The sequence below is a fragment of the Cyclospora cayetanensis genome, unplaced genomic scaffold (genome assembly GCF_002999335.1).
Source record: "Cyclospora cayetanensis isolate NF1_C8 unplaced genomic scaffold, CcayRef3 CcayRef3_contig_41, whole genome shotgun sequence".
Lineage (NCBI taxonomy): Eukaryota > Apicomplexa > Conoidasida > Eucoccidiorida > Eimeriidae > Cyclospora > Cyclospora cayetanensis.
Genome location: NW_020312381.1, coordinates 64,317 through 88,312, shown reverse-complemented (window position 1 = coordinate 88,312; position 23,996 = coordinate 64,317). Strand labels below are relative to the sequence as shown.

Below are 23,996 nucleotides of genomic sequence, written 5' to 3'. Positions count from 1 at the left end.
ATGGCAGCTTGAATTGTTTAGATTCATTATGCGCTTCATTGGCGCCGTTGCTCTCGTATGTTTCCAGGTGCTCAGCTATCTTGAACTGTCGGGCTCTGCAGCAGTAGTGAGGCCGAGCGCGTGGCTGCCGCTTCAAGTCGGAGCATGGACGGGCTGGCATGGCCATGATAGGCTATCACACTTCCCTGGTTTACTGCGCACGGGGAGTGTGCAGAGTCGTAGAACCTTCCTCACACATGCACGAAGAGGAAATCAACTGGCGCATGACGCTGTACAGGAGGGCACCTTCATTGATCTACTGAATTGGCTTGTCGATAATGGTGCAGAGCTGGACGTACATGGAATCGCATTGAAACCCTTACATCAGACAGAACGAGGAGTCAGAACAGCCTCAGCTCGAGCAGTGCCCTGGAGTCCAGGACTCGTAGCACTGCGTTCATACGCACGGGGAGAGAAGATTGCGAGTCTTCCGACTGCCTTGCACTTTAGTACGGAGAGCATCAGGCGTCTGGTGTACTACGCTTTGAATGCACGGACCAAAAGATGTGCGGGAAGCGGTTCTCCCGAGGGTAGCGCCACGTTCGGCGCATCGAATGTGACCGACCCCAAGATTCTCATGGCACTCGCCCTCGTTTTTTTCCAAGAGCTGCTCAGGCACGAATGGAGCCCTCCTCCTCATTTAGCGTTGCACCCAACAACATCAGGCCATGCTGCCAAAGCACCATGGCTTTCCCGCCTGTGTGTGGGCTGGCTGAAGTATCTGCGCGTGCTCCCGCCGCCGTCAAGGACGATACCTCTTTTTTGGACGGCAGAGGAACTAAAGGCGCTAGAACATCCAGTTTGTCACGCAGCGATCGCGCGACTGCACCGTTTGCACAGCGCCTTTACCGACACCGAATCCACAATAAGAGAAAATGTCTCAGCGGTCCTCTCCGGCGCGGCTGACCCCCAGGAGTCGCATGCCCTGTTTGGCAGACTGGTGACAGCGTACGCGACAGCAGTGTGCCGTTCCATCAAGACGCCTTGTGGGCAGCACGCATTCATTCCAGTAGTGGATTTGTGTAGTCACTCCCCCCGCGATGCCAACGCAAGCCTTTATTTTGCTGCTCATAGCAGTGGGCGCGAAATGCCGCCCGAGCAAGGCAACGCCGCCGGAAAAGCTTCTCACGGCCGTCTGCAGGACACAAAGTCTGTGCATCTCGTGGCAACGGCGGATATTGCACCAGGGGAGGAGATTCAGATATCGTATGGTCCTTTCGACAATGCAACTCTGCTCCTTAACTACGGTCTGCTCCCAGACGACAACCCGTGAGCGTGCATCGCATGGCTGTCCACAGTGACGCTTCCGTACGATGAGCAGTGCGGGATTCAGGAAACTTCCGAAATGAAATGATCCATACATGAACTATCAGCAAAGATGTGCAGGACAGATGCAACCCGCTTTAGCTAGCTAGTTTGCAAGTTGAACAACTAGGAGGAGTTGCTTTGCATATTTCTGCTTCCTCTGCGGCTCAGTCATGCAATGATTCGAATGGAATTCTCTCCGCGGCGTGTGCACGCTGCGCTGCGCTCCACTGGTGTGGATTTAATGAAACTGACAGATGATTTCGCCTTCCTGGGCCAAGAGGTCGTCCGAGAACTCACAAAACTGGGACTGGCGCAAGGGCGGCTAGGCGCCGATGACGCAGAGAGAGCACCCGTTGTTGAGTTCAGGCCCACAGTTACAATCAATGGAGATGCGCAGCCCGACGAAAGGCTGCTTGCCGCTGCGAAGGTGTGCTGCTCGAAGAACGTGCTGCGTCATGTGTGCTGTACATAGCAAGAGCTTCCTGCGTGCACCCAGCTGAACGCGGAACTACGGACTGTCCATTTCGATTGTTCATTATCTTAATGCAGGTGATTATGGGAAACAAAGATTTAAGCGCTCTAGAGGAAGGGGACGAACCCCCTGCCGACGGCGGTTCTCCCTGCCGCCCCCATGTAAGTAAAATTCAGATTTAAACTCTTACGCTATAGTTTGGGGGCCTGTTGAGCCACTTCTAAATTTCGATATCTATGGGGTTTTCAGGCTTGTTTAGATGTGTACGCACGTCTCAGTGCCAATATTCAAATGCTGAAACGTATCAACATCGCTGTTGAGTCCATGTACGTACAGGTAAACCCACTGCGTTTCGTGGTCTCGTTCATTAAACATTTTTTATTTGAGGAGTTTAGCACAACAGCAGAGGAAGATTTAGCCATTCTGCATGACGGGAGGGTCACTAAACCAGGATCGCACCTAGGGCTCGAAAAGCTCGAGCCACTGACCATTGGGATGGAAACGGCGATTCGATTCAGGGCGAAACGAAAGGAACTATTACACAAGGCCATAAAACAGATGCAGCAGTCCATTCGGACAGCAAACAATGAATAGAGTGTTCATGTCTCAATTCAAAATGTGACCAGCCTTCGCAGGTACAAGTTCCAGACCAAGGTGAACATACACCAGATATTTCGTTCCAATACAGGGCGCTGGTCGCCTGCTTTCTTGTTTCCACAGCTGTATGGAATTTGCTCCCATGTTAGCATGATCGTCCAACCGATGGGTCTCGCACCCCTCATTTTGCTTACCTCATGGTTATCGGTTGTGCAAGTACCTGTATTAGCCTACATGGCTAGGCGGTCTTCCAAACCGGACGCGAGCCCCATGGCTGATATTCTGCAGCCCGTCTCGACTGGTCAATCGTTTCGTTTTGCACAGACAAGAAGCAAATTGGACTTGCTGGTGTTCGTGGCAAATATCTTTTTCCCGACCCAGACTCCCCCTGAGTACAAGAAGCTATTCAAGCGGGGAGGGTGCCCTCGCTGGATGTTGGATCCTCGGAGGGGGCCTCCAGAACTGTCAAACGACTGGTTACCAGCTGCTGGGTGGTCCTATGATGTGGCAAACCAAACGATTGATTACACCGGCACAGATGAAGCCAAGGAGCCCGCACATCCCTTCCCCTTTAATCTCTTCTTGCCCCGGCGTATGTCCACGCGTTTTGCGTTAATGAAGCGCGATTTTTTCTGTCAGGGCACACAAATTCAAAGCACGATGCGGCTGGATGGAGCAAAGGAGGCAGGCCTCGTGTTTCGAAGCGTCGGGGAGATAAATTTCTGGGTGGTCATGTTGACCCGTGGGGGCGGTATCCAACTTATTCGGGTGAAGAAGGGCGAAAAGAAGGTCCTTGGAACTGTCGGCAATTTCAAAGTCAAAGGTTAGCTAGTGCTTAGTAGTTGGCCCAACGATCAGGGGACCTTATGTCTAGCCGCCACTTCCTGCAGTTGGCACATGGTACACAGTGAACGTTCAAGAACGGATCGGCGACATCAGAGTAGCCGCAGGTGAGAGGAAGAAAGCGTCCCTTGGAATTGACCGCCGTTTCCCAATAGAGTATACTTTGTGCAGCTGCTGAAGGAGAAGAGCCAGTATTGTTCACGCGGCAGCAAGAGGACGACGAAGAGTTGCGGCCAAAAGGCTACGAGGACTGTATGTCGGATACAGCCATTAGGAACAAAAAACCCACAAGCTCACGCACGCACCAGCCCAGGGTGCTGCAGGCCTGATCGCAGGCGGAGGTTCCGCCAAGTTCAAAGGCACCTTTCTTGGTCCGTGAGCCTCTTTTAATTACTCTGCTCTCATTCAGCGCATTCAGAACTCCCGCTGCAGGGGATGTTAACTGGTACGACCGTCTTCTGCCTTGGTAGAGTCTGTTCTCTTGAAGCCCCATCGGCGATGGAATGTCCTCTAGGGTGCCGGAGGTGGATATTCCCAAGCCCTCCCAGAAGCTGAAGGTAAGAATCGCGCGAGGAAGCCCCCGTTGCAAAGGACTCATCACGAGCTAACACCACGAATGCTTCGCAGGCTACAACTGCACTCGGAAGAGACCTTAGCGCCATATTCGAACTGCCGGACCACCTAAAAAACTGGTGCCCTGAAGGTTTGTCGGCATCCTTCTCTAAAAAGACCCTTTGGATCTCATAGACTCATGCTGGGGGCTACTGCAGGGGCACTCTGTGCGGGGGCACCCTTCAGTTCGGAAGACAACTATTGAACAGGACTACTTGAAGGTGCCCTTTCATGCGGAAGCTGTACATAGTGCGTATTCACAGCCAACAATCGGGGTCTGATCACTCTGCACTTGCGGTCCAAACGACAAGCAATCAGGAGACAATCAGTTCTTACAAAGTCTAGCACGTGTTAATCCGTGCCCGGGAGGCCTTCCCACCAAAAGTAGAGACACGTCGCTGCGTGAAACGTCCTGCTGAGGCGTTATTATATCTTCCGTGGTAGCTGCCCTGAGGCTTGACTACTGCTACAAGCAACTACAGCGGGGCCGCCGGGGGCTTTCTTTGAGAGGGAAATTCATACTGGGACGCATGTCCGCGTATTAGAGAAAAACCATGCCTAGCTAAGCAATGTCGCGTAGAGCAACGGGATGTACATCCCCCCAGAGCAATAGCCGCTCCTAGTAAAATTAGTACGAACCTACCTCACATGCGGCATTCAACCCGTCTCGAACACCCTCGGTGTTCCTTTGACCACTAGGCGACTTGTGGCGAGGGGCCTTCGCCCCCGACACTCACGGCGATGTGGGCGGAGGGGCTCTGTGCTTTCTATATTGCAGTTTTGCTGGAGTTGCGCAGCGCCACTTCCTCTTCAAGCAACAGGTTCCCGAAGCCGCCTGTGCTTCTCTGCAGAGCAAGAAGGTCTCCTTCTTTGAAAGTGCCAGCCGGATATGCGTCCACCACCTGCTGCAAGTACTGCTTATTCTCGGGGCTGTGCACTGCTCGTGCAATGCCAACCTGAACTCAAACAAGCGCGCGACCACAAGCGATCTGCCTGTACTTCGCCCATACTTCCTCTTTTCCTGCAGGGCTGAAAACAGTTGGGATTCGACCATTTATCGGTTTTAAATTCCTGTTATTTCCGTACAAGAGAAGGCGTTTTCCCGTCTGAACGTCTGTATACGGTGAAGAAGTGGCGCATGAAAGCCACGGATCCCAGAATATACGCATGGCCAAATTCAGAGGGAACATCGATCTGCATGTAGGCCGGCTTGCAAATATTCATCTTGCTGCGAACCAGATAGTCTTCGGGCTTTAACACGAAACTAACTCCTCCCTGAGATAATGCGATAGTCACTATGAAGGATACAAAACTAGAAACTGAGTCTCATGAACTCACTGTCAAGCTGTCCGAGCGAAATTAGTCACGTATCCTGCCATAAGGTACTCAAGTATACCCACAAGTACACTTGTATACATACGCATGGATTTACATACGTCATGGGAATCCAGAGCATAAACAAGCCTTAAAGCGAGGCTATCGATTGCAACATAGTCTCCGCTGATACTGTGTACCGGCGTCCGACCAGCTGCATCACATCAAGGCTTACAATGACATAGGTGATGTCGGGGTACTGCTGAAGAAATCGGTCATCTTCCCCCCCGCAGTCCTGCACAAACCAAACAGTCCAAACGGCTTCGTGGGACCTCAATTTTCGTCATTGCGACGCAGGTTTCGGGGACACTGTCAGAATCACGTGCAGCCTTTACAACATTCCCTGACCAGCGCACCTGTGAAGGGATCATTTCTAAAAAGCTCTTCATTTCTGCGCCTGGCAGTGTGTTGAAGCTAGTCCCCGAGTCGAGAATAACGTAGTTCTTGGTTCCACCTTCGCAGCAAAACTTTTTGTCGCCGACGTAGATCGCGTCCAAGGCAACTTCCCAATAATGTTCCCGCTCTACAGGAAACATGTGAATTGGCGGCTCGTAGAAACGAGGGTCGACACCACCAAAAAACAAAGCCGACACCTGGAGCATGAGTAGGATACACGCAAGATGTCATATACACATGGAGCAGAGGAAAAAACACAACTGCTGGAAAACAAATAGTGCATCGAAATTCTCAACACGAAGTAGAGTCCACGAATGCACAGAGCGAACAAAGGGCACAAACGGACACCTGGAGCATGAGTAGGATACACGCAAGATGCCATATACACATGGAGTAGAGGAAAAAGCACAACTGCTGGAGACCAAATAATGCATCGAAATTCTCAACACAAAGTAGAGTCCACGAATGCACAGAGCGAACAAAGGGCACAAACGGACAGAATCCGTGCGGTTACGGTGCAAGTGCCAATCCCAGAGGCCTATGCACGACTGCAAAAAGGGCGTGCAGACGGTTCAAACAGTCATAGCAAATAGGTTGTAGATGGCAGCCATTATGTCTATTAGGTCACGACTTCGGCATACTCCGACTGTATTGTACCCTTAAACATAAGACGCACCGGCGATCCTTTTGCCACGTAGAAGGCGAATTCACTGCGCTTCAGCTGTGCCTGGTTCATAATGTTATCATAAATGGGCGTTGCGCCAGTGCTGGACATTTCCGGAAATCCCATTCCGACAATCCCCTCGAAATCGATGGACTGCACAGAATATCAACGCACCACCAAGTGTTTCAATGTGCGACAACGTCCCCGGGTGAGCGGATTAGCACTCACGTGCAAGAAACAGAAGAAAATCGGGTGATCGTTCTAAGAGTCAATCAAGGCAGTTAGTACGTGCTGTCAACGCGTAAAACGGCCAGAGTCATGCACTACACGCGCACTCGGTGTAGTTGATAGAAACCGTTGCTTTTTCAATAGCAAAAAGCCTAAATAAGATCGTTTTACACAGGCTGGGACTCTTCGCACCTTGAAGATATTTCCGTGCATGTTGTGACCGCCTTCGCCTTCCACCAGTCCAAAGGTTTGCCGCTTCACGGTGAAGGGCCCGATCTGGAAGTTATCGACTCCCGTTGTGCCCTCAATTCGGCCGGTGCCGAAGGTAATGTCCAAGTGGACGGGAGGTGATGTGTACTCGAATGTCCCTGATTTTGTCGGATCAAACTGCGTCACCTTCTTGCATGTGTCATCCGTGCACTTGGAACCGACGACCCACAAGTTCCTGTGCAGCAACAACACCGCAAAATGTTCTGGCCATAGCCTTGAGCCTTGAATCGATGAAGGCAACACACCAGCAGCCAACCACGACGTCGTTCTGACCAAGACCCGCCCAGTGCCTTCGCAGAGCCGTTTCAAAGCTTGAATTCCCTGCACTGATCCATCCTGCTGCTGCAAGCTGCAAGTACAGTGCGCAGTGCAACATACGTGCTGCCCGTGTCGAAGATCGGCCTAACCCACTGGGGAGGCGTCCCAATACCCAGCATGCCGCAGTACTGGCTCTGAAATCACAGCAACGCAGCCCACAGCATGCAAAGAGGATGAGTTGTCATCGGCCTTCGGCCTAAAGCCTCGAAATTCTGGGGATACACCGCAAGACGGCGCATTTACCAAACACTCGAGCATGCAGTGCATGGCGAACGCATCAGAGATAAGGAGAGAGGGCTAGTTCAGAACCAGACCAATTACTTACATCTTTCATTTGCATTATGGGCACGGACGTTTCCGCAAGCCCTAACTCGAGGTCCAGGATATCGGTGCTGCCTTGGCTTTGAAGGAAGCTGCCCGACCTGTCGTCTTGCTTCTCCCGTATTATTTCCTTGTTTCCTAAAGACCCAAAAGGCCCTTCCCCCCGCTTCATGTAGAACGTCTTATTCAAATTCTTAACTGCATAGTGATTGGTCTCCAGCGCCGCGAATGACGCCTCCTCCCGCTCTGCCGATAAGCGCGAGGGAGTCATTGGCATCAAAAACTGCTCAAGAAAACAGCACACCGCAATGCTCATTGCCCTTCAAAGTCCACGCAGAGCAGTTTCCCCCACCCTTCATTGCTCCGTCCAGCTGCAGTTACACAGTGTTTGGGAGTTCTGCATTCGGCCTGCACTCGTATTGAATGCGAATGCGTTCGGTCCGGGGCGTTAAGGCAGGACTCACGCTGGACTCATGCTCGCCATGTAGACAGACGCGGCAGGAGGCTGCATTCTCCGAGAAGCAGTTGTGGCAGTAAGGCATAGAAGATTTCGCACTGCTGTACGGCCTAATACTCTGCTGTGTCGTCACAGAAGAAAGGCTGGCACCGTCTTTCACATGCATCTCGGCCAAGGAGGCATCGACGCCGTCACTAACGGCAGTAAGCACAACAGAAGGACCAGCTGCTTTGTCTTCCGATGAAGCCCCATGGCTGTTGAGCAACTGCAGCGATGTTGCAACAACCGATGCATTAACCCCCGCCGAGAGCACGGGCAGCAGCAGTGCTGCTCCGTATCGCCACATTCTGACGGGTTCCGCAGGTGCTCGGACGATGGCAGAGACGTCAATGCCTCAAAAATCGCGTGTAGTCCAAACTAGCAGAATGAGATACGAGCAGCTAAGACGGGAGAAGGAGGCCCCCCCAAAGGGCCACATGCAGTTTCAGCGGCAGGGTCCAGCCGGCGACGTCCAGAGGGCCCCCCGACCAGCGCATCTAAAAAAGAAGGTGCCGCCGAAATAAGCCCCTCAAGTGCACGACTCGAGGAGGACATACACGCCATAGAAGCTCCCAGAGCAACTCCCAGCACAAGCGCCAGCCACCAGGTCAAGAGGAATCGAGGCTGCACTGCTGAGCCGCTGCCACTCCCAAAGCTGCCACCCTTCGCCTTTCAGGACAAACGCAAGTCGTCCAAAATTTCAGAGGCACAGCACGACGGCCTTCGGACCCCCGCCGTTTTAAAGCGTCACGGTGAGGGCTCCCCAGATCCGGCGGAGGAGCTCGTCTACACTGGCTTGATCTGCCAAATGAGGCTGCTTCTTTTCCCTCAAGTGACCTTCGAGGAAAAGAGCCTCCAGAGAAGCCAGGAAGGCTCAGCTGGGGCGCAAGGAAATGGAACGAGGGCAGGAAACAAGGACCAGGGAGAGAGTGAATGAGCTAGCTGCTCTCGTGCTTCCATGCAATGAATTCCAACGAAACAAAAAAGCATCCAGGGAATATGAAAAGACTCTCAGCTTCCTAGCATTTCAAAATACCACCAGGAACGAGCCCCTCATAGGCTTACTATACCATGCGGTTTATGGAGACCCGGGCTACAAAGCGACACTACATGCAGCGCGTACGAGAGCCACGCGCATTGTAAGTTTTCATTGTTTCACGAGCTCTTCCCTCATCTAAAGCACAGATAATGCCCAAAAGAGTGCCTAGTTTCACAGAATCCTGCCCGGATGGGTTTGTTTAGTAGCCATTTTCCTTCACCCGCCTGCTGCCGGTCAGATGGAAGACGTTTTCAATACGCAGCAGGGCATGTAGCAAAAAGCAGGCTTATCTTCCGAGAAGTTCGAACAAAAAATCACATTTCCCCTAAACTGCTTACTCTAGTACTCTAAGCACTCTCAGCCTTATACAGCTGGTTGCACGTGGAGTCTAAGGCACACGCACACAAGATTTCCCCTTCTAACATTGACCATACAGTGCTCTGCAACAAACAATAAACTATACACAGCAGGAAAACAATTTATTTAACTATTTCCTACTTTTTGCTTACAAATAGGTAGTTTGATAGAAATTTTATGAGTCCACCGTAGCCCGCCACAACTAGGAGTCAATGCAGATATCAGCTCGACAGCATGCTTTGGGAGAAGCGAGAAAACTCAGCCATATAAATATATCAATAAACCAGTAGATGGAGAAATATGACAATCTGGTTCGCAAAAGCCGATAACGTAGACGAACACGAGGTAACTTGAAAAATGTGCCTAGGCTAAATGAAAGCAGGTTGCTTGGGGGGAACAAAAGGAGCATCAAGGAAGAAACTCCAGCCTGCATGGCGTTAAGGGAGACATAGAGGACAGAGCAGCACTAGGGGATCCACCACAGTTCAATTTTGTGCCCCTTTTAAACGCTCACCCTAGTATTCATGAATTTACAGCGTTACTTGACGCTGGATGTGAAATGGATGGGCTTAACAACACAAAATTGCAATCTGCCTGCTCACTCATTCGCGCAGCGCCCAAAATTCAAGTCTGCTGACGGGCGGCAGAAAATACGCAATGGCAAGCCTCTTGCAATTATTCGATACTTTAAGAAAACAGCTACTATCAGCGTGTTCGATGAGTCCAATTTTGGACCCGCACACCATGACGTAATTTTAGGTATGCCATGGGTAGCCCATTGGAAGGCGAGCATGCGGCCACAGCTGAGTGCTGTGGAAGTTGGTGTGCCAGGCAGCGGTAGTACGAAGCAGTTCGTGGTCTCCACCGCGCGTATTTCGTGTGTGGTGAGCTGGGTAGAGTCGGTGCCTCAACAAGGTGAGACAAAGTCTTCATGCAGGCGGCTCAGCAGCGCAGTGAGAGAAAACAGTTCTGAACATGCATTTCGTCATAGCGGCTCTGCAACCAGTTTTCTTATGCCAGACAGTGGGTTGGACTTTTAGCGAAGAAAGAGCAGGAATGGGCAAATACTGAGGAGGAGTTTGCGCATGTGCTAAATAATTACGAGCTGCCAGGAGGCTGCCCACTTTCTGGTCGTCCAGCACACCATATTTAAGTCAACCTTTGGCTTAGCCACAAGCTATGTTTTGCGATGTTGCAAGCGTCCATAGCATGAAGATGGGGACGAGCAGCGAGCGGATGATGTGTTGAAAGAGGCGAAGTACAAGAGTTGGCGAGCCCCTTGAGGACTGCCCGGTGTTGGTGAGAAGAACGGACGGAATGTCGCACATGAAAGCTAAAATGCATGCCCCTGAGCAAGAATAACTAGAGTGGAAAGTCCGCGATTGTCTCATACTGAAGACTGACTAGGCAATTCACATTGATCAACAGTGTACTCGAGATATGACTTCACAGAAGCCCTGTTAGATATCCACATACACCCTGATGACAGACACAACACGTTCCACATTGAGACCTGCTTTTCGTTGGTACTTAGAAATGCCCCAGCTGAGCTGAGGAATCTCTGCTTGGGCTGGTTATGCCCTTATCAGGGAGGGGTGGATGGTGGTGTGTATGGGCGTCTTACTCGACAACTGCAAAGTATCAGTACACCTAGAGGACATTGGGCGGGCGCTTCAGCTGTAGCGGGACACGCAACAGAATGTACAGGTGGAAAATTTTCTATTTTCATTAACACGATTGTAATTCGAATTTATCGCATTTTTGGCTGCAGGAATGAGCTACAATCTGCAAAATTGAAACTATCAAAGAGAGGCCATTACGTTTACGCTCTTCAATAGCGTTGCGAAGTTTTATAAGCTTGCATCTTACTACTTAAATATCACTCCTGTATTTGCTTAGATAATTGGTCCTTTGACTGATTCACTCAACGAAACGCAGCCCAGGACACTGGCAGAGATGGCTGATGCCGTAGCAAGAAGGTTTATTGGGCGCCTCAAAACTTCTTTTGTACTCACGCTGCCTGATTCTGAGCGTCATTTTCTTCCTGAAAACCAATTCTTATGACGTCACTGTAGGTGCCGTTCTCTCCTCAGAAGCCTGCAGGCTATTAAATAATACCAAATCTTTGCTCTTTCTTCTAATCGATACGCCAAAAAGACGAGTAGTGGTATCTTGTGTGGAAACAGCAAGCTCTATGCAGTGGGGAGGCCGTGCTGAAATGTCAACACCATTTACATAGGAGTCTTTTTGCTGCCCAGACCAACCATTATTTTTTACTGCATCTAGCATAGAGAATTAAGAATTTGTACAATCCTGGAGCTGTTTGCCGGTTTTACAGCTTCCTGCAATACGACTGGCAATGACCCCTAGTGAAGCCAAGATGGTCGCCGACGCGCTAACGTGACACCCCAGAAACCCTTTGCTGTTCACCACAGCGGCTCTTGTCATCGATGCTCCAGCATGAATTATCAAAATGCGTGCGTCTTGTGCATTTGAAACTAATACATTCGCTACTACTGCCAGAATTTGTAATCGCAAACGGGTCCAGCACTGTGAAGTCGAGGATGGCCTGCCACGGTTCAAAACAAACTGGGCACTCCTCAATTTATTATACATTCCGACTTCACTGTGCTCTGCCTTTTAGTAGTAAGCACACTAGCATATTTTGTGGGGTCAAGGTACGATTCACACTGCACTGGGAAGGCTCGCACGCTCCTTCGGGTGGCCTGGTATGCGTCCCGCGTTTGAGAAGCATGTTTCATCATACTGAGACTGCTTGCAGCTAAAGTAACAAAAATCTCCTGAAATAGGCATTCTAAAACGCCTTTCCATTCCTGAACAGTTTCGGACTTATCTTGCTGAGTACTTTGTTGTCACTGCTGGTTTTCAAGGGTCAGGATAGCACGTATATCGTTGCCGATAGACTGAGCAAGTGTGTCCATTACAGCCCTTGTTACAGTTCGCTCACAACTCAGGAAGCTGCTCAGTTATTCTTAGCCTCTGAATGAAAGCAATGCGTTACAGACTCCACAGAGATATCATTACGAAAAGGGATTCAAACTTCGCTAGCGCATACTGGCATAACACTTTAGACCTGCTCACACATTGACCGTTTTATTAGCAAATGTAACCATCATGATGCAGACGGATAGACAGCGCACCATCCTCACCATCCACTGCCCTCTGCAGTGCCTGTGGCTTTATGCTCACGGAATTTTATTGCTTGGCTGGACTTTCGTTTCGGTGCTGAGTGGGTTTATGATGCAATTTAACACTGTTCTACTAATTACTCTCCCAATAATCTGTTCTACTCTAAGGAAACCCCCTGCCTCTGCGATCCAAGCCCGGATCTGGTGGCAGGAGGTCAGCAGCTACCCTTTGCCGAGAAGGGATCTAGAGAACAGCTGGCTGGTGCACACGACTGTATGTCCAAAGCTCAAGAGAGAAAACACGCCATTATGCTAAGAAACTGTGGGCTGTGTATTTCGAGCCTGGAAGATTTGAGTACGGTGAATTGGCAGGTTTTAGGCGGTGCATCAGAAGGTGACAAGATAAAGACGTTGCGGCCAGTTGACTTGGACCATTTGCATCTTCTCATGAGCCTGCTATTTGCCTTTACAGCCGGACGTGCCACACAACTGTCACCATTGGCTTCTTTCAAAAGTTAGAAGCTTCTCTAATTAATCGCAAACTTTGCGGCGCAGGCAGATGACTCTTGTAGAGGCGGAAGATCCGTAGAAAGGCGTACAAGTGACAGATTCTAGTATTGTCGACCGCCGATGCCACATTTTACAAGAGCTTCAAGTGCAATAGTGGGGAGCGCCAGACTCGGTGGCTGACGGAGCAGCAGGTGGAAGCTTCGTGACTGTGAGTGAATTTCTGCCTTTACTTAACGCTGGTAGCCATGGACGGTGGTCCTGCGTTACTTGGTACTGGTACTTGCCCTCCCCCAGAATTCCCTTAAAACAGCTACCTTCATTTATGGATATTTCTTACAAGGTCCCCTGTAATTATTGTTAGGGTGTCCACTTTTCCCGAATTTCGGGCACCGCCACTTCCAAGTATGTTTTCCCACATTATTCCTTACGTATCTTTTGAGGCTGTGATACTCACTAGGTACATTTATGTTCCCTATTTGCCTGCACAGACTGCTCTATGAGGCGCGGAGGGATTGCTTAACAAGAGATCAAGCCTCTGTGGTCGCCTTGCTTTGGCCCGTCGCTCGATGCTGGCTGGTGTGTGGGTCTTTCTTCCATCAGATTTCTCTTCAACAGCTGGAACACAACTGCACTGTTTGCGCGTTTCTGCCTGGCTGGGCAGTGGCGATAGGATAGGAATTTTCCCAGCATCCCGCATGCACTTAATTTCGACGAACACGTAGGTAACAGACCCTGCACGGCTTTTTCGACGGAAAAGAACGGAATACAAGAGCATTTGCTAAGAAATGGGGAAGATCTATCAAGCTTTGCTACGCTTGAATAGTGTCTACTACACTAGTTGTATTTAACTAAAAATAACGGAAGAATCAACCGATTGGTTTGCTTGGCCGTATAGCCTATTCATTGAAGACTACTGCTAGGACAAAAGGCACAATGTTCTGTGAATGCGCATCACACTCCTAGTGCAGCTAGCTGTGAATGCTCGGAGCGCTCTGAGGGTGCAGCTGCGCGCACCCTAGCAATCCTTGTCCCCTCATTTCGGGAGCCCTGAGAATTGCAAGCAGGGAATGGAGGGAACTCTCTTGAGAAACACGCAAAAACTTTCTCTATATTGTGTATTGCGTCAGGAATTAGACGTCTTCTTGAAAGACCCTCGATGGAGTGGTACACTAAGCCACACAGGACACCCCTCTGCGATAGTAAAAGGATGCGAAAGAAGCCATGCTCACGCCTATGTCCACATTCTTCAATGAATGCCGTGATTGTAGTGATCATGAGCAAGAATTGCAGGCTGGAGTAAAAGTGATGGCGCGGAAGCGCCTGGCCATTGTTACTGCTAATGAAATGCGTGCCTGGTTGCACCAGCCTATTGGCTCCGCTGGCGCAGAAGAAAGTATACACGGAACGGCTGGTAAACACTTCGCAGATAGGAAGTTATCCGTGTTGGTATACTTGCACGACAGTTGACCTCACAGAGACCTTTGACCAGCAGCTGCAGTAAGCGTATCTCGCCCATGCAGCACAAGAGGCTTCACTTTTGCCCTGATGAATGAACATCATGTTAGAAAGAGATCGCATTACCCATAACTCGTACCTTCATCAAAGGGTTTAAAAGCAGACCCGATTAATAAACACCGTGAGCTATACTTTGCCATTCGCTTTAAAAACTGCAGTTTACTTCATTTTCTTCGCATAAGCACTTTTGGATGCCACATCAATGTAGATTTCCCCTGGTTTAGAGCATGTGCAGGGCTGGGCTGAGGCGGTTTTAAGCTGATTTGGGAGGCAGAGCAGCAATGAAATCTTTTCAGCGTTGCGCACGTTACAAGAATTCCCTGACTGAGCAAGACTTCTCCAGAGTGTACCTCTCTTTGTTGACTATGATGCGTCGAGAGCCTTATTTTTCTAAAGGGTATCACATGCGTCAAACAATCGACTGTTTTTGCGGTCCGTTAATTACCGCATTTTTGTAAGTGGCTCACCCCTGAGTTTCAAATCATTCGGTTTGATTATAGTCCTGAGACCCTTAGAACCCTTATAGAAGTACTTCTTGCTCTATTCCAGGCAGCAACTGCTCGGCTTGTAAGAGTACGGAACTGTCTTGGCTTTCAGCTTGGCTGGTTAGGAGGTTAAGGAAACAACCTCCAGCCTTTTTGCACGAGACAAAGGAGGATCCTAATTTCGAATCTGTATCTAGGCACAGATTCAATAAGGCAAAGCTCCGGCTGCAGGTACACTCATACTGGAACTGATCCCATACTGCCGTCGTGAAAATACGGCCAGAGACCAAACGAAAAGTGTCTTCTTAATTCCTTACATTTTTTGCTGCGACAAAACCCCCAAGTCCTCCGCAGTTGATGTTTTATCTCCTCATCAGCCTCATCCAATTTCCAGCAGCATCCCCTGAAAACCCATCCCTTTTTTGCAATAGTAGGGATGAAAGCCTGGGTGTGTCGATTATCGTTAACTGGTGTAGCGCTTCACACAGGTTGATATTTTGCGCTTTCTTCATTCTGCTGTGTCTGGCCAGCAGCGTGGATTGTGACTTTCTGTATTATACACGGGAATGATAGGTAAGGGGTGTAGCTCGCATCGACCATTGTGTGTGGAGGGGTGGGGGGCGCCAGGGTGAGGTAAAATAGGGGTTATACACGAACGAACAAGGCTGTATGAGCAAGCCTGAAGCTCAGCAGATGGTGCCCCATCAGCTGTAGCCGGGTACCTCGAAAAATTGTGAAATTGGGGCACAGGAAGGGTACAAACTTCTCCCGGACACCTGAATGTTTTTATTGTATTACTAGGAGCTTTTGTATTTGTGTTGAGATCCAACGGGCATTGATATACTTCGCGGCACTGCTTAGTCAAGCGCGTCCCCTGCATTGCCGTGACCCCAAGATAGATGAATCACCACAAAGTGCCACAGTCTGACTTGGAAGCCGGGGATGAGGGGGAGCAGCAACAACAGCACTGGCTGCCACGGCTTCGCGAAGTCGGCTAAATGTCTCTACTAAAAGATTTACATTTCTGGACCGTTTTAGTGGAAAAGCTATCCATTATTTACAAAAGCTACGAGGATGCCGAGTGACGAGAGAAGGATATGTGTTAGTTTGGAACTTAACAGAGTTAAACCGCACTAAATAAAGAGGGGGCTTGACAGACTGCATAAGTGTGCCTCTCAGTTTGCGAAGTCTGTCGGCATACTGCAAGCTCCCAATCCGTGAAAGGTGCGGCGACACGCAGAAGGTCCCCAAACCTCAACCTAGGCAGATCATTTTGCATGTGACCCCTACCGCTAACCCCTTCAGCGCAGGAGGGTGGCCGCACGACTGCAGCCCTACCATACACAGTGCTGCGCTAAAACCGCAAGGACTGGTTTGCTCGAATGTTCAATGCCTCACCGTCTGGAGAAACTGACACAAGTTTGTATCCATAAAAGGCGACCCAATACGAAAAGCAGACCGCGCCATAAAGAAGACAAAAGCTAGGCAGATTCGCACTTCTCCGTATGCGTTCATGGGGGCCCTAAGCTTGAAAATAGCAGCTTGTATCCTCCATGCGGCAGCACTCTTTGTCGCCGCTGCTGATCCCTTTCACCACTGTGTACATGAAGGTCTTTCGAAGGCGATACAGCTGGAAACTGGATACCCCGCCAATCCACCTGTTGCTTACCGCTCTGCTGCGGCAGCTGCTGCTGCTGACATCGCGCTGCGGTAGCAGCTTCCCGCGTCACAAGCGGAAAATCAATGGCCCCAGATCTTGATGCAGTGGGCAAAGAGGAAGAAGCAGGGTAAGTGGCCGCAGCCTTGAAATCAGCAAAAGCTGGCTCGCGCCACGGTTTTTTGAACTCTTTCCACGTGCCCGTGGGAGCTGGCTGTCTGCCGGACGGAGAATTTAAGCCGCAGGGGCATTCAACATCCCCGTTGCTGTTCGAGGCATCAGCGTCGCTCCTGAGGGTGCCAGCACTTGAAGGGCCCCCATTGCCTGCACTCCCCGTTGAGAGCGCTTCCTCAGAGGAGAGTCGTAAGGGAATCCTTGTGTGTGAAAAGGAGGCCGCATGCAGACCACCAGGCGGCGCAGACGCTGGTGCCTGTTGCTCCAGACTATCGTGGCTGTGTTCGGCTGAAGAGACGGGTGTGCCCTTCACGAATTTCGTGAGAATCCCATCCTCCGTGCGTCCACACGTCTCGCGCGCCCTTTGCTGCGCCTCGAAATCGTCTGTAGGCTCTAGGAAAGCAGCGCTGCTGCTTCTGTTTACTTCGCTTGGGGGGCAGCCTACTCTAAGCTTCTGCTCGACGCACATGCGCAGCTGCCTGTACTTTTCTTGGGCATGCTTTGAAGCACTTGCCGCTGCCTCTTCTAGAGAAAGCAGACAGTTGCTGCAGCGCTCGCGCCACTGCTGCTCTGCCAAAAATACCCCAAGGCGCTCTACTACGCTGACACCCAACAGAGATTTCTCTGCTGCCTGAGCCACCGCCGCCTGAAAAAAGCAAGCCACAGAAAGTCAAGGCCGCATGGGGGAGCGGCAAGCACGCTAACACACAGCACAGAAACTGTTTGGCTAACGAATTCATGCAGCATGCCCACAAGCCACCCACGGATACCACGGCATTGGGGCCTTGCTGCATGCACCAACACTGGGACCATCGTCCAGCCGCACTCTATGGGAAGCGAAGGGCATGCAAAGCACCACACATACATTTTCTACTGCTCTGTTAACAGGCAACCCCAGGCCCGAGACTTTGTACGTAGCAGTCTGTTTGTAGAGCGTGTGTTGCGGATTTTCAGGATGCGGCGTGTACTCGCAGCTCTCCTCTACACGAAAGAAGGACGCAAAGGTGTAGTTGCAAGACCTGAAGCGCAGGAAAAACTAAGGAGAGGATGCGAATGCCGACTCTTAGTGGCACAAGATCCCATAGACAGCAGCAGGGAGAGACACATAAGACTGTTTCCCATGGCACCCCACGAGAGCATCATTTATTCCTTTATAATAGGATGGACGCCTTAGACATGCCACAGTGGGTTACCTAAGCGTCAATTTGCGTTCCTTGAGGGAACAAGTCGCCTCTTCAAAGGCGAAACCTATAGGTGAAGCCCCGAAGAACTTTTGCACCCACCTGTAGGCAGCAACACTCATCGACACATACAAAACATGCCATCGAAATTCCAAACAGAACACAAATATACAGCAAGCACATATCCTTTCCTGGACTTTCTCATGCGTGCGTTGAAACGGATAGGGAAAGCGGGGCGCGGGGAATGTACAAACGGTACAACAGATGAACCGCACAAGGGAGTGTAGTAAAAGAGGAAACTACATTCTCAAATGGCGAAAGGCAAAGGGATCAGGTTACTTGGGACATTGGTATCTTAGGGAAAGGAGGCGGTGGCAGACAAATTGCTGATTCTCGGAATCAATCTGAAGATCCAGTGTATCGACTCGCAGTACATGCGGCTGCAACTCATTCGGGTACTTCACCCAAAACGCCGACTGAAAAAGAGCAAACACAACGCATAGCAACTAAAAGCCTCAAATTAGCAAGACCCGCCACTAAAAGAACGAGGCATGGGCATCTAGCTTCATAGTAGTCTTAAGGATAAGTCTGTGCGTGACTCAGTGTCGCATATACGACATGGAAGCAACATGAGGAAAGATGCAGCACGGCACTGTGCCCGCATACGTGGGGTGAGGAAGAACAAGCAAGCGACTGAAGCAGCGAATGTAAAAAGCCACTAAAGGGAGATGGACGCACGAAGAGAAAAGAGAAACGCATTTTTCCAATGTAGCAAGAACCCAAAATGAAACGCAACTGGACCTCTTCCGGTTAGCCACTTCGAATGCGTCGATGCAATCTATTAGAATAGGGTCTCGCCTTCAAATTGTGTACGTGAATGCAAACATAGCTGACCGTGATTGCATCCCAGTCGTTCTTGAACACGTGTTCTTTTTGAAAGAGGCGCATCTCCTTGGCTTTAGTTCATCCGCTGCTTTGGATTTATGGCTTAAGAAGTATCAAAAAACATCGAGGGTACAAAATATACAGGGGGCTCCAGTGCCTAGGACTTTCTTAAAAAGACAACAGAAGCGACGGACATGGCGAGGTGCCCTGGTGTCTCTAGACCCTTAACAACCGCCGTTCCCCTGTGCACAGCGTCCGTCTGTGGTCAATTTTATGAAAGCCACAAAAATGAATTCTGGCTCCGCTAACTGCCTTTTAGCGGAAGGAGCCTGCGGGGTCCACGAACGGTGATCGCCAATTACAGTGCAGATTGCAACGAGAGGCAACTTACCTCAAAGGAAACAAAAAATAATACGGCAGAAACACAGTACAACAAAGAATAACACGGAAGATCACCAAGCAGTCCGATAATCTTCCCTGATTTTATGTTTTGCCACGCCACAGACCCGCGATGCAATCATCTGCGCTCCTACGAAGGCCCCACCCCGGTACCTCGGGCCCTTCTAGGGAATAAAAAGGGCGCTTCAGGGGATTCTTCATCTAAATACCGATTGAAACTAGATTCTGCTACATGGCCAGAATCACAGAGGAATACCCAATTCTAGAGAGATGATGCCTCCCTGTATGTTGCCTCGGATGCTCGGATGCGCCAAATCTTTCACTAGTATGCATTCTGCACTTGACAACGTCACTCAATAGTGCTTTAAGTCCACATGCTGATGCTTTATCTCAACGACTGTTGCTGGTCTTCGCAATATTGATCTTCCTAGCCGTTCTCAACAATTGCCCCAGCGACTTGCAGTCCGCAACATTTCGAACGCAGCCTCGATATTAGCCATTCTTGGCACTATACTGAAAGGGCTGTGCGTATCTACCAGAGTTAAATGTATGGTAGCTATAATCTGACGCTTATGGCCCACAAGCAGCCGTTGCTACTATTGCGAAATTGCACCAGAGGAACCTGCCCTTTTTGCTCCTTGTGTACTGCTTCTATTTCGAACATTTCACGTAAGCCCTCACCCATAGATCTGCAATGTTTAGCACTGAACGAGCTTCACGTGAAAAGTACTCAGGGTGGCGAGCCCCCATTACGCCGCCAACTCCCTACTCTTTGCAACGTCGCCGGTATCTCGCCCACTTCCACACTATCGATAACGACCGGAGTATTGAACGTTCTTAGCTTAAGCTACCACCGCGTTTATCGAGTAGGCGTGTGATATGGTGAAAGTCGTATTGCTTTCTTCCGGTTATATGCTTGGTTTGGGGAGCATCCTATGGTCTCTAAACTACGCAGGCGCAACAGTAAAACGTAAGGCTGCAGCACTGAACACACTCCCGCTGAGGTGAAAGCTGTCCGCTGGTTGCGTAGCACCAAACCATACTTCATAGTGGGCATAAGGCAAGCAGCACCGTGGGCTTCTAGCTGAAAGTGACCATTCCGCCAGATACAGTGCCCTTCTACCCTTAGCTTATGGGTGCAGTCCCGTGTTACGATCCATTTCATTAGATGCACGATTTCCAGCGCTGCCCTTAGCCTTGTCTTGGAAGGATGAGGATTAACGGCGACCCGCGTGAAGAGTTGTCCGTACATGTGCTCATTGAGGAGCAGTTGACTATTGTGTACATTGGCACACATGCTGTACATCCAAGTCCTCTATCCAACCGCGTCGTTGGCAGCAACTATGGATTTTGCTTTAAAAGCATTGGCGTGCGATGCGCAAGTGAACCAACGGAGGAGCGTGTGCCGCGCTGCGTTAGGTGCGGGACCGCCGTCACACGGGAGATGGATAGCACTAGGTGACTCATCCTTATGCACCTTCATGGACCCCCCTCTCCCACATCAGAACTATACTACCGCCTCCCTATGCGTGCATACACAGAACCAGCAGGGTGAGGGAGATGTGCTGTAAACTGCAATGAGCACAACCGCCGCGAGGCTACTGACAAAAGAGCGGCCACTGTAGAACATGCTCCCCCAGTCCATCGCGGAGAAACTCAGCAAACTGCCTGAGCTTTCCACGCATTCATTCATATCATGAACCACATGCCCTAATTCTGCTTTGGCTTATACAGCACAAGCCTTTCCCTATCCCATCATCCTTCTTTGAAAGGGAAATGGGTCGCATTCGGCGGTAAAAACTAATTAAAGCCCGCCATCAGGGCCTCTTTCTGTCGTGACGCTGGAGGATGCTGTGAATACAGCATACCTTCAGAAATTCCACGCTGGTCTCAGGACCATCCCCCGCGCAGCCCAGCCAGAGGCTTTCACACAAGAGGCAGCAGTGCGCCACTGCCGCACTCATCGCCGATGCTGCTACCACGCATGCATGCATACGGGAATGGCGAAGCGGGGGACCAGAGTACAGAATAAATCTATAAGAACACGGCCTCTGCAGTCACCAGCGTCCTGTCATCGGGAGGCCGAAATGAGCGAAGCCGTCAAAAGAATCCGTCGTTTGCAAGAACAGCGGCAGCCGCCCTGGCCTACCCGCTGCAGCACCCGCACACGCAGAATAGACACAGCCCCTCTGGATCCTGCACAGCCGTAAAACGCGCATTACAGCATGCGAGCGCTCGACAGGAGAATCTGCCAACCATAAATATGGGCCAAAGTGTATGACCCCACAAGTGTAAACACACCATCGGCACCATAGGTTTCCATTTGAACGGATTGAGGCATCCGTACTGCATAAGCGAGCCATCCGTCGCCTGCATCCGCCGTTGCGAATGGGGCAACGCCTGCAGCAAGTGAACAGCGCAAATATGGAACCAAGTAAGGCCGATGCAACTAAAGTGCACGAGGAGTTAAGCCGAGCGGGCATGCACCGATGAGACAATGGAAATTGCACGAGAAGTGTGTAGCGCATATATGTTCGAAGGGACGATTATGATGTGTCGTTACAGACGCACACTGAAGGTGCTCCAGCTAAACACGGAAAAAAACGTTTTTCCGAGGCTTTTAAATCCAGACCGGCGCGATCCTTCGGCCTACTATGCCCTGCCCCGCCTCACCTGCTAAGACCACGCTCTCGTAGCCTCGTTCCATCCACACCTTGAAGCTCCAGCAGGCATACATCAGATAGAGCTCAAACACAAGCGCAAAAGACGCAACGACCAGAGCAACAAGCACGAAGGCATTGGCTTCTTGAACAGCCGCGTGCTGCGCCGCCTCCAGCCGCGCCCGTTGCTTCTCAAGCTCCAGTGTCTGTGCAGGTTTCTGATCGGCGGCTTCATGACCCGCCTGCGCCTCCTCACTTGATGCTGCTGCTGCTGTTGAGTCTGGTGCTTCGTCTTGATGAGCACTGCTATCTGGCGGTGCCGTCGCTGTGTCTGCCTGAAGGGGAGACCCCTGTTCAGGAGCGTTCCTAGCATCTTTTACCTCGGGAACTTTGCCAACCACGGTGCCATCACCAGAAGGCGTTAACACACCTGCTGCTGGGCTCTCTTGCTGCTCCGCAGAGATAGCGGTGCCAGATACGCCTTCGTCTGCTACCCTTGCTTCGCCTTCCTCCTGACCGCTTTCTGGCTGCGAAGGAGGGCTAGAAGAGCTGTCCACGGCAATGGGCTGGTTGCTGTCTGTACCTCCAGTGAAAGACTTCCCTCCGCCTTCTGCCAGCAACTCCGGCTCCTGCCCAGAAACTGCCGGCGAAGCAACCTCTTGTTGCGAAGCCAACTTGCCTGCCGGAGTTAGTGGAGAGGGCTTCACCACCTTTTTGACGTCTGCGGACTGTCCAGTGGGTTCGGCGTCGGTTGCTTTTTCAGAGACGACGACAGGATAAGCTGACTGCACCCCTTTTGCGGAAAAGCCTGGTGTGCCGAGGCCTTCTTCCGTGATGCTGGGCATGGCCGAAGCACGAAGAAGAGCATCACTTGCCTGCAGACCGGAGAGTTGAACACTCTGCAGAAGAGAGGCGCTGGAGGGCGACAGGCGGAATGAAGAGCTTTCGGCACTGTTGCTTGCAAGCATGCAAGAGCGGACGCTATTTTGTACGTGCGCGTTGAACTGGGGTTTAAAGGCAAGGCTAAGTATCATGAGAAGCGAAAGCAGCAACAATGCATGGAGGCGCCATCCCAGGAGAAACAGGAAGAATTTGGATCGCCTTAGGTCGAAGTTCGTTGCAGATCGCCATGAAAAAACTGCTGAAACCAGCATTCACATACAGGCAGGTAAAACACAACAGCAGAACGCGATGCAACTACGAAAAACAATAGTACTAAACACGTGAAAAATATATCTGAAACGAACGTAAACTGTGCGTGAACATTCTTTAAAATGCATGTCCTACTAACTGGATCTACAATGCGTAGAGGACAGCGATTCAGTACGCCAGTGCATTTTGCGCCAAAAACGTGCCTTGCATGAGACCTCTAGGCATTCAATATTATAGCCTTTTTTGGAAATGTACAAGAATACGGAGTGCCTCTACGTCGAAGACAGAGTACGCTGAAGAGGCGATCTTCCCTGTGCTTTGTCTATTGTCATAAAAGAGTGCAATACCACGAAAATAATCCCACATAAGTCTCACCCAATAAGGCCATAAAGGCTCCGAATACGAGTGTGTAGTTGCTATTCCACTGCTTGGCGATGGGTAGGCAGAGCTTCTGCATCCAACTGATGGCCAGAATGGTCGCGAAAAAGGAAAGCAGAGTTGTCAGAGCAACGAAGTGTGCAATAAAGTCCATGCCTCGGCTCAAAGTTGAGCGGTACAAGCCAAAGCTAACAGTTGGTTGTAGCACCCCAAGAAACCGCGGCAATCCTTCAGGGTACAAAACGGAAGATGCCGCATTTCTCATGTGCCCGCCACGCGATCCGCTGTCACCGGTGGCGGCAAATGCCGTGCTGGATGCCTTCGCCTGGCTGATATGAGAGGAAGCCGAGGGATCCCCTTCATAGTCATCGAAAGGGTTGGTACTGGTAACATCCTCTCGGCTAGACTGTAAGGGCTCTAGAACTGACGCGGGCATTTCTTCGGACTTGGCGGGGATGTCGGCTTGTTGGAGCAGCCCATTTCCACAGCCTCGGCCAGGGAAAAAGGAGGGATTCAT

The 23,996-nt window shown here is 50.7% G+C and overlaps 5 protein-coding genes across 5 annotated transcripts; 2 read left to right on the top strand and 3 right to left on the bottom strand.

Moving 5' to 3' along the window:
• Nucleotides 1-28: 28 nt before the first annotated feature.
• On the top strand, nt 29-2,565 carry LOC34623843. Its single transcript, XM_026334402.1, has 5 exons — nt 29-1,308; nt 1,516-1,774; nt 1,897-1,980; nt 2,069-2,398; nt 2,455-2,565. The coding sequence occupies exons 1-5, from the start codon at nt 29-31 to the stop codon at nt 2,563-2,565; spliced, it is 2,064 nt and encodes a 687-aa protein (XP_026190187.1).
• A 1-nt stretch (nt 2,566) lies between these two features.
• Nucleotides 2,567-3,588, top strand: LOC113146590. Its single transcript, XM_026334401.1, has 2 exons — nt 2,567-3,239; nt 3,431-3,588. The coding sequence occupies exons 1-2, from the start codon at nt 2,567-2,569 to the stop codon at nt 3,586-3,588; spliced, it is 831 nt and encodes a 276-aa protein (XP_026190186.1).
• A 72-nt stretch (nt 3,589-3,660) lies between these two features.
• LOC34623842 (probable aspartic-type endopeptidase opsB) lies at nt 3,661-8,245 on the bottom strand. The gene is made up of 12 exons (XM_022736950.2): nt 7,907-8,245; nt 7,447-7,725; nt 7,182-7,255; nt 6,726-6,978; nt 6,318-6,458; nt 5,602-5,838; nt 5,421-5,480; nt 4,958-5,146; nt 4,713-4,827; nt 4,515-4,603; nt 4,320-4,372; nt 3,661-3,991 (listed from the first exon to the last, which is right to left on the bottom strand). Exons 1-12 carry the CDS (start codon nt 8,243-8,245, stop codon nt 3,661-3,663), a joined length of 2,160 nt encoding a protein of 719 aa, XP_022591371.2.
• Nucleotides 8,246-15,501: 7,256 nt separating this feature from the next.
• On the bottom strand, nt 15,502-18,953 carry LOC34623840. Its single transcript, XM_026334399.1, has 9 exons — nt 18,900-18,953; nt 18,345-18,481; nt 18,018-18,107; nt 17,690-17,843; nt 16,652-17,470; nt 16,392-16,580; nt 16,123-16,193; nt 15,877-16,017; nt 15,502-15,715 (listed from the first exon to the last, which is right to left on the bottom strand). Exons 1-9 carry the CDS (start codon nt 18,951-18,953, stop codon nt 15,502-15,504), a joined length of 1,869 nt encoding a protein of 622 aa, XP_026190184.1.
• Nucleotides 18,954-21,346: 2,393 nt separating this feature from the next.
• LOC34623839 lies at nt 21,347-23,996 on the bottom strand. Its single transcript, XM_026334398.1, has 4 exons — nt 23,477-23,996; nt 21,963-23,090; nt 21,591-21,689; nt 21,347-21,441 (listed from the first exon to the last, which is right to left on the bottom strand). The coding sequence occupies exons 1-4, from the start codon at nt 23,994-23,996 to the stop codon at nt 21,347-21,349; spliced, it is 1,842 nt and encodes a 613-aa protein (XP_026190183.1).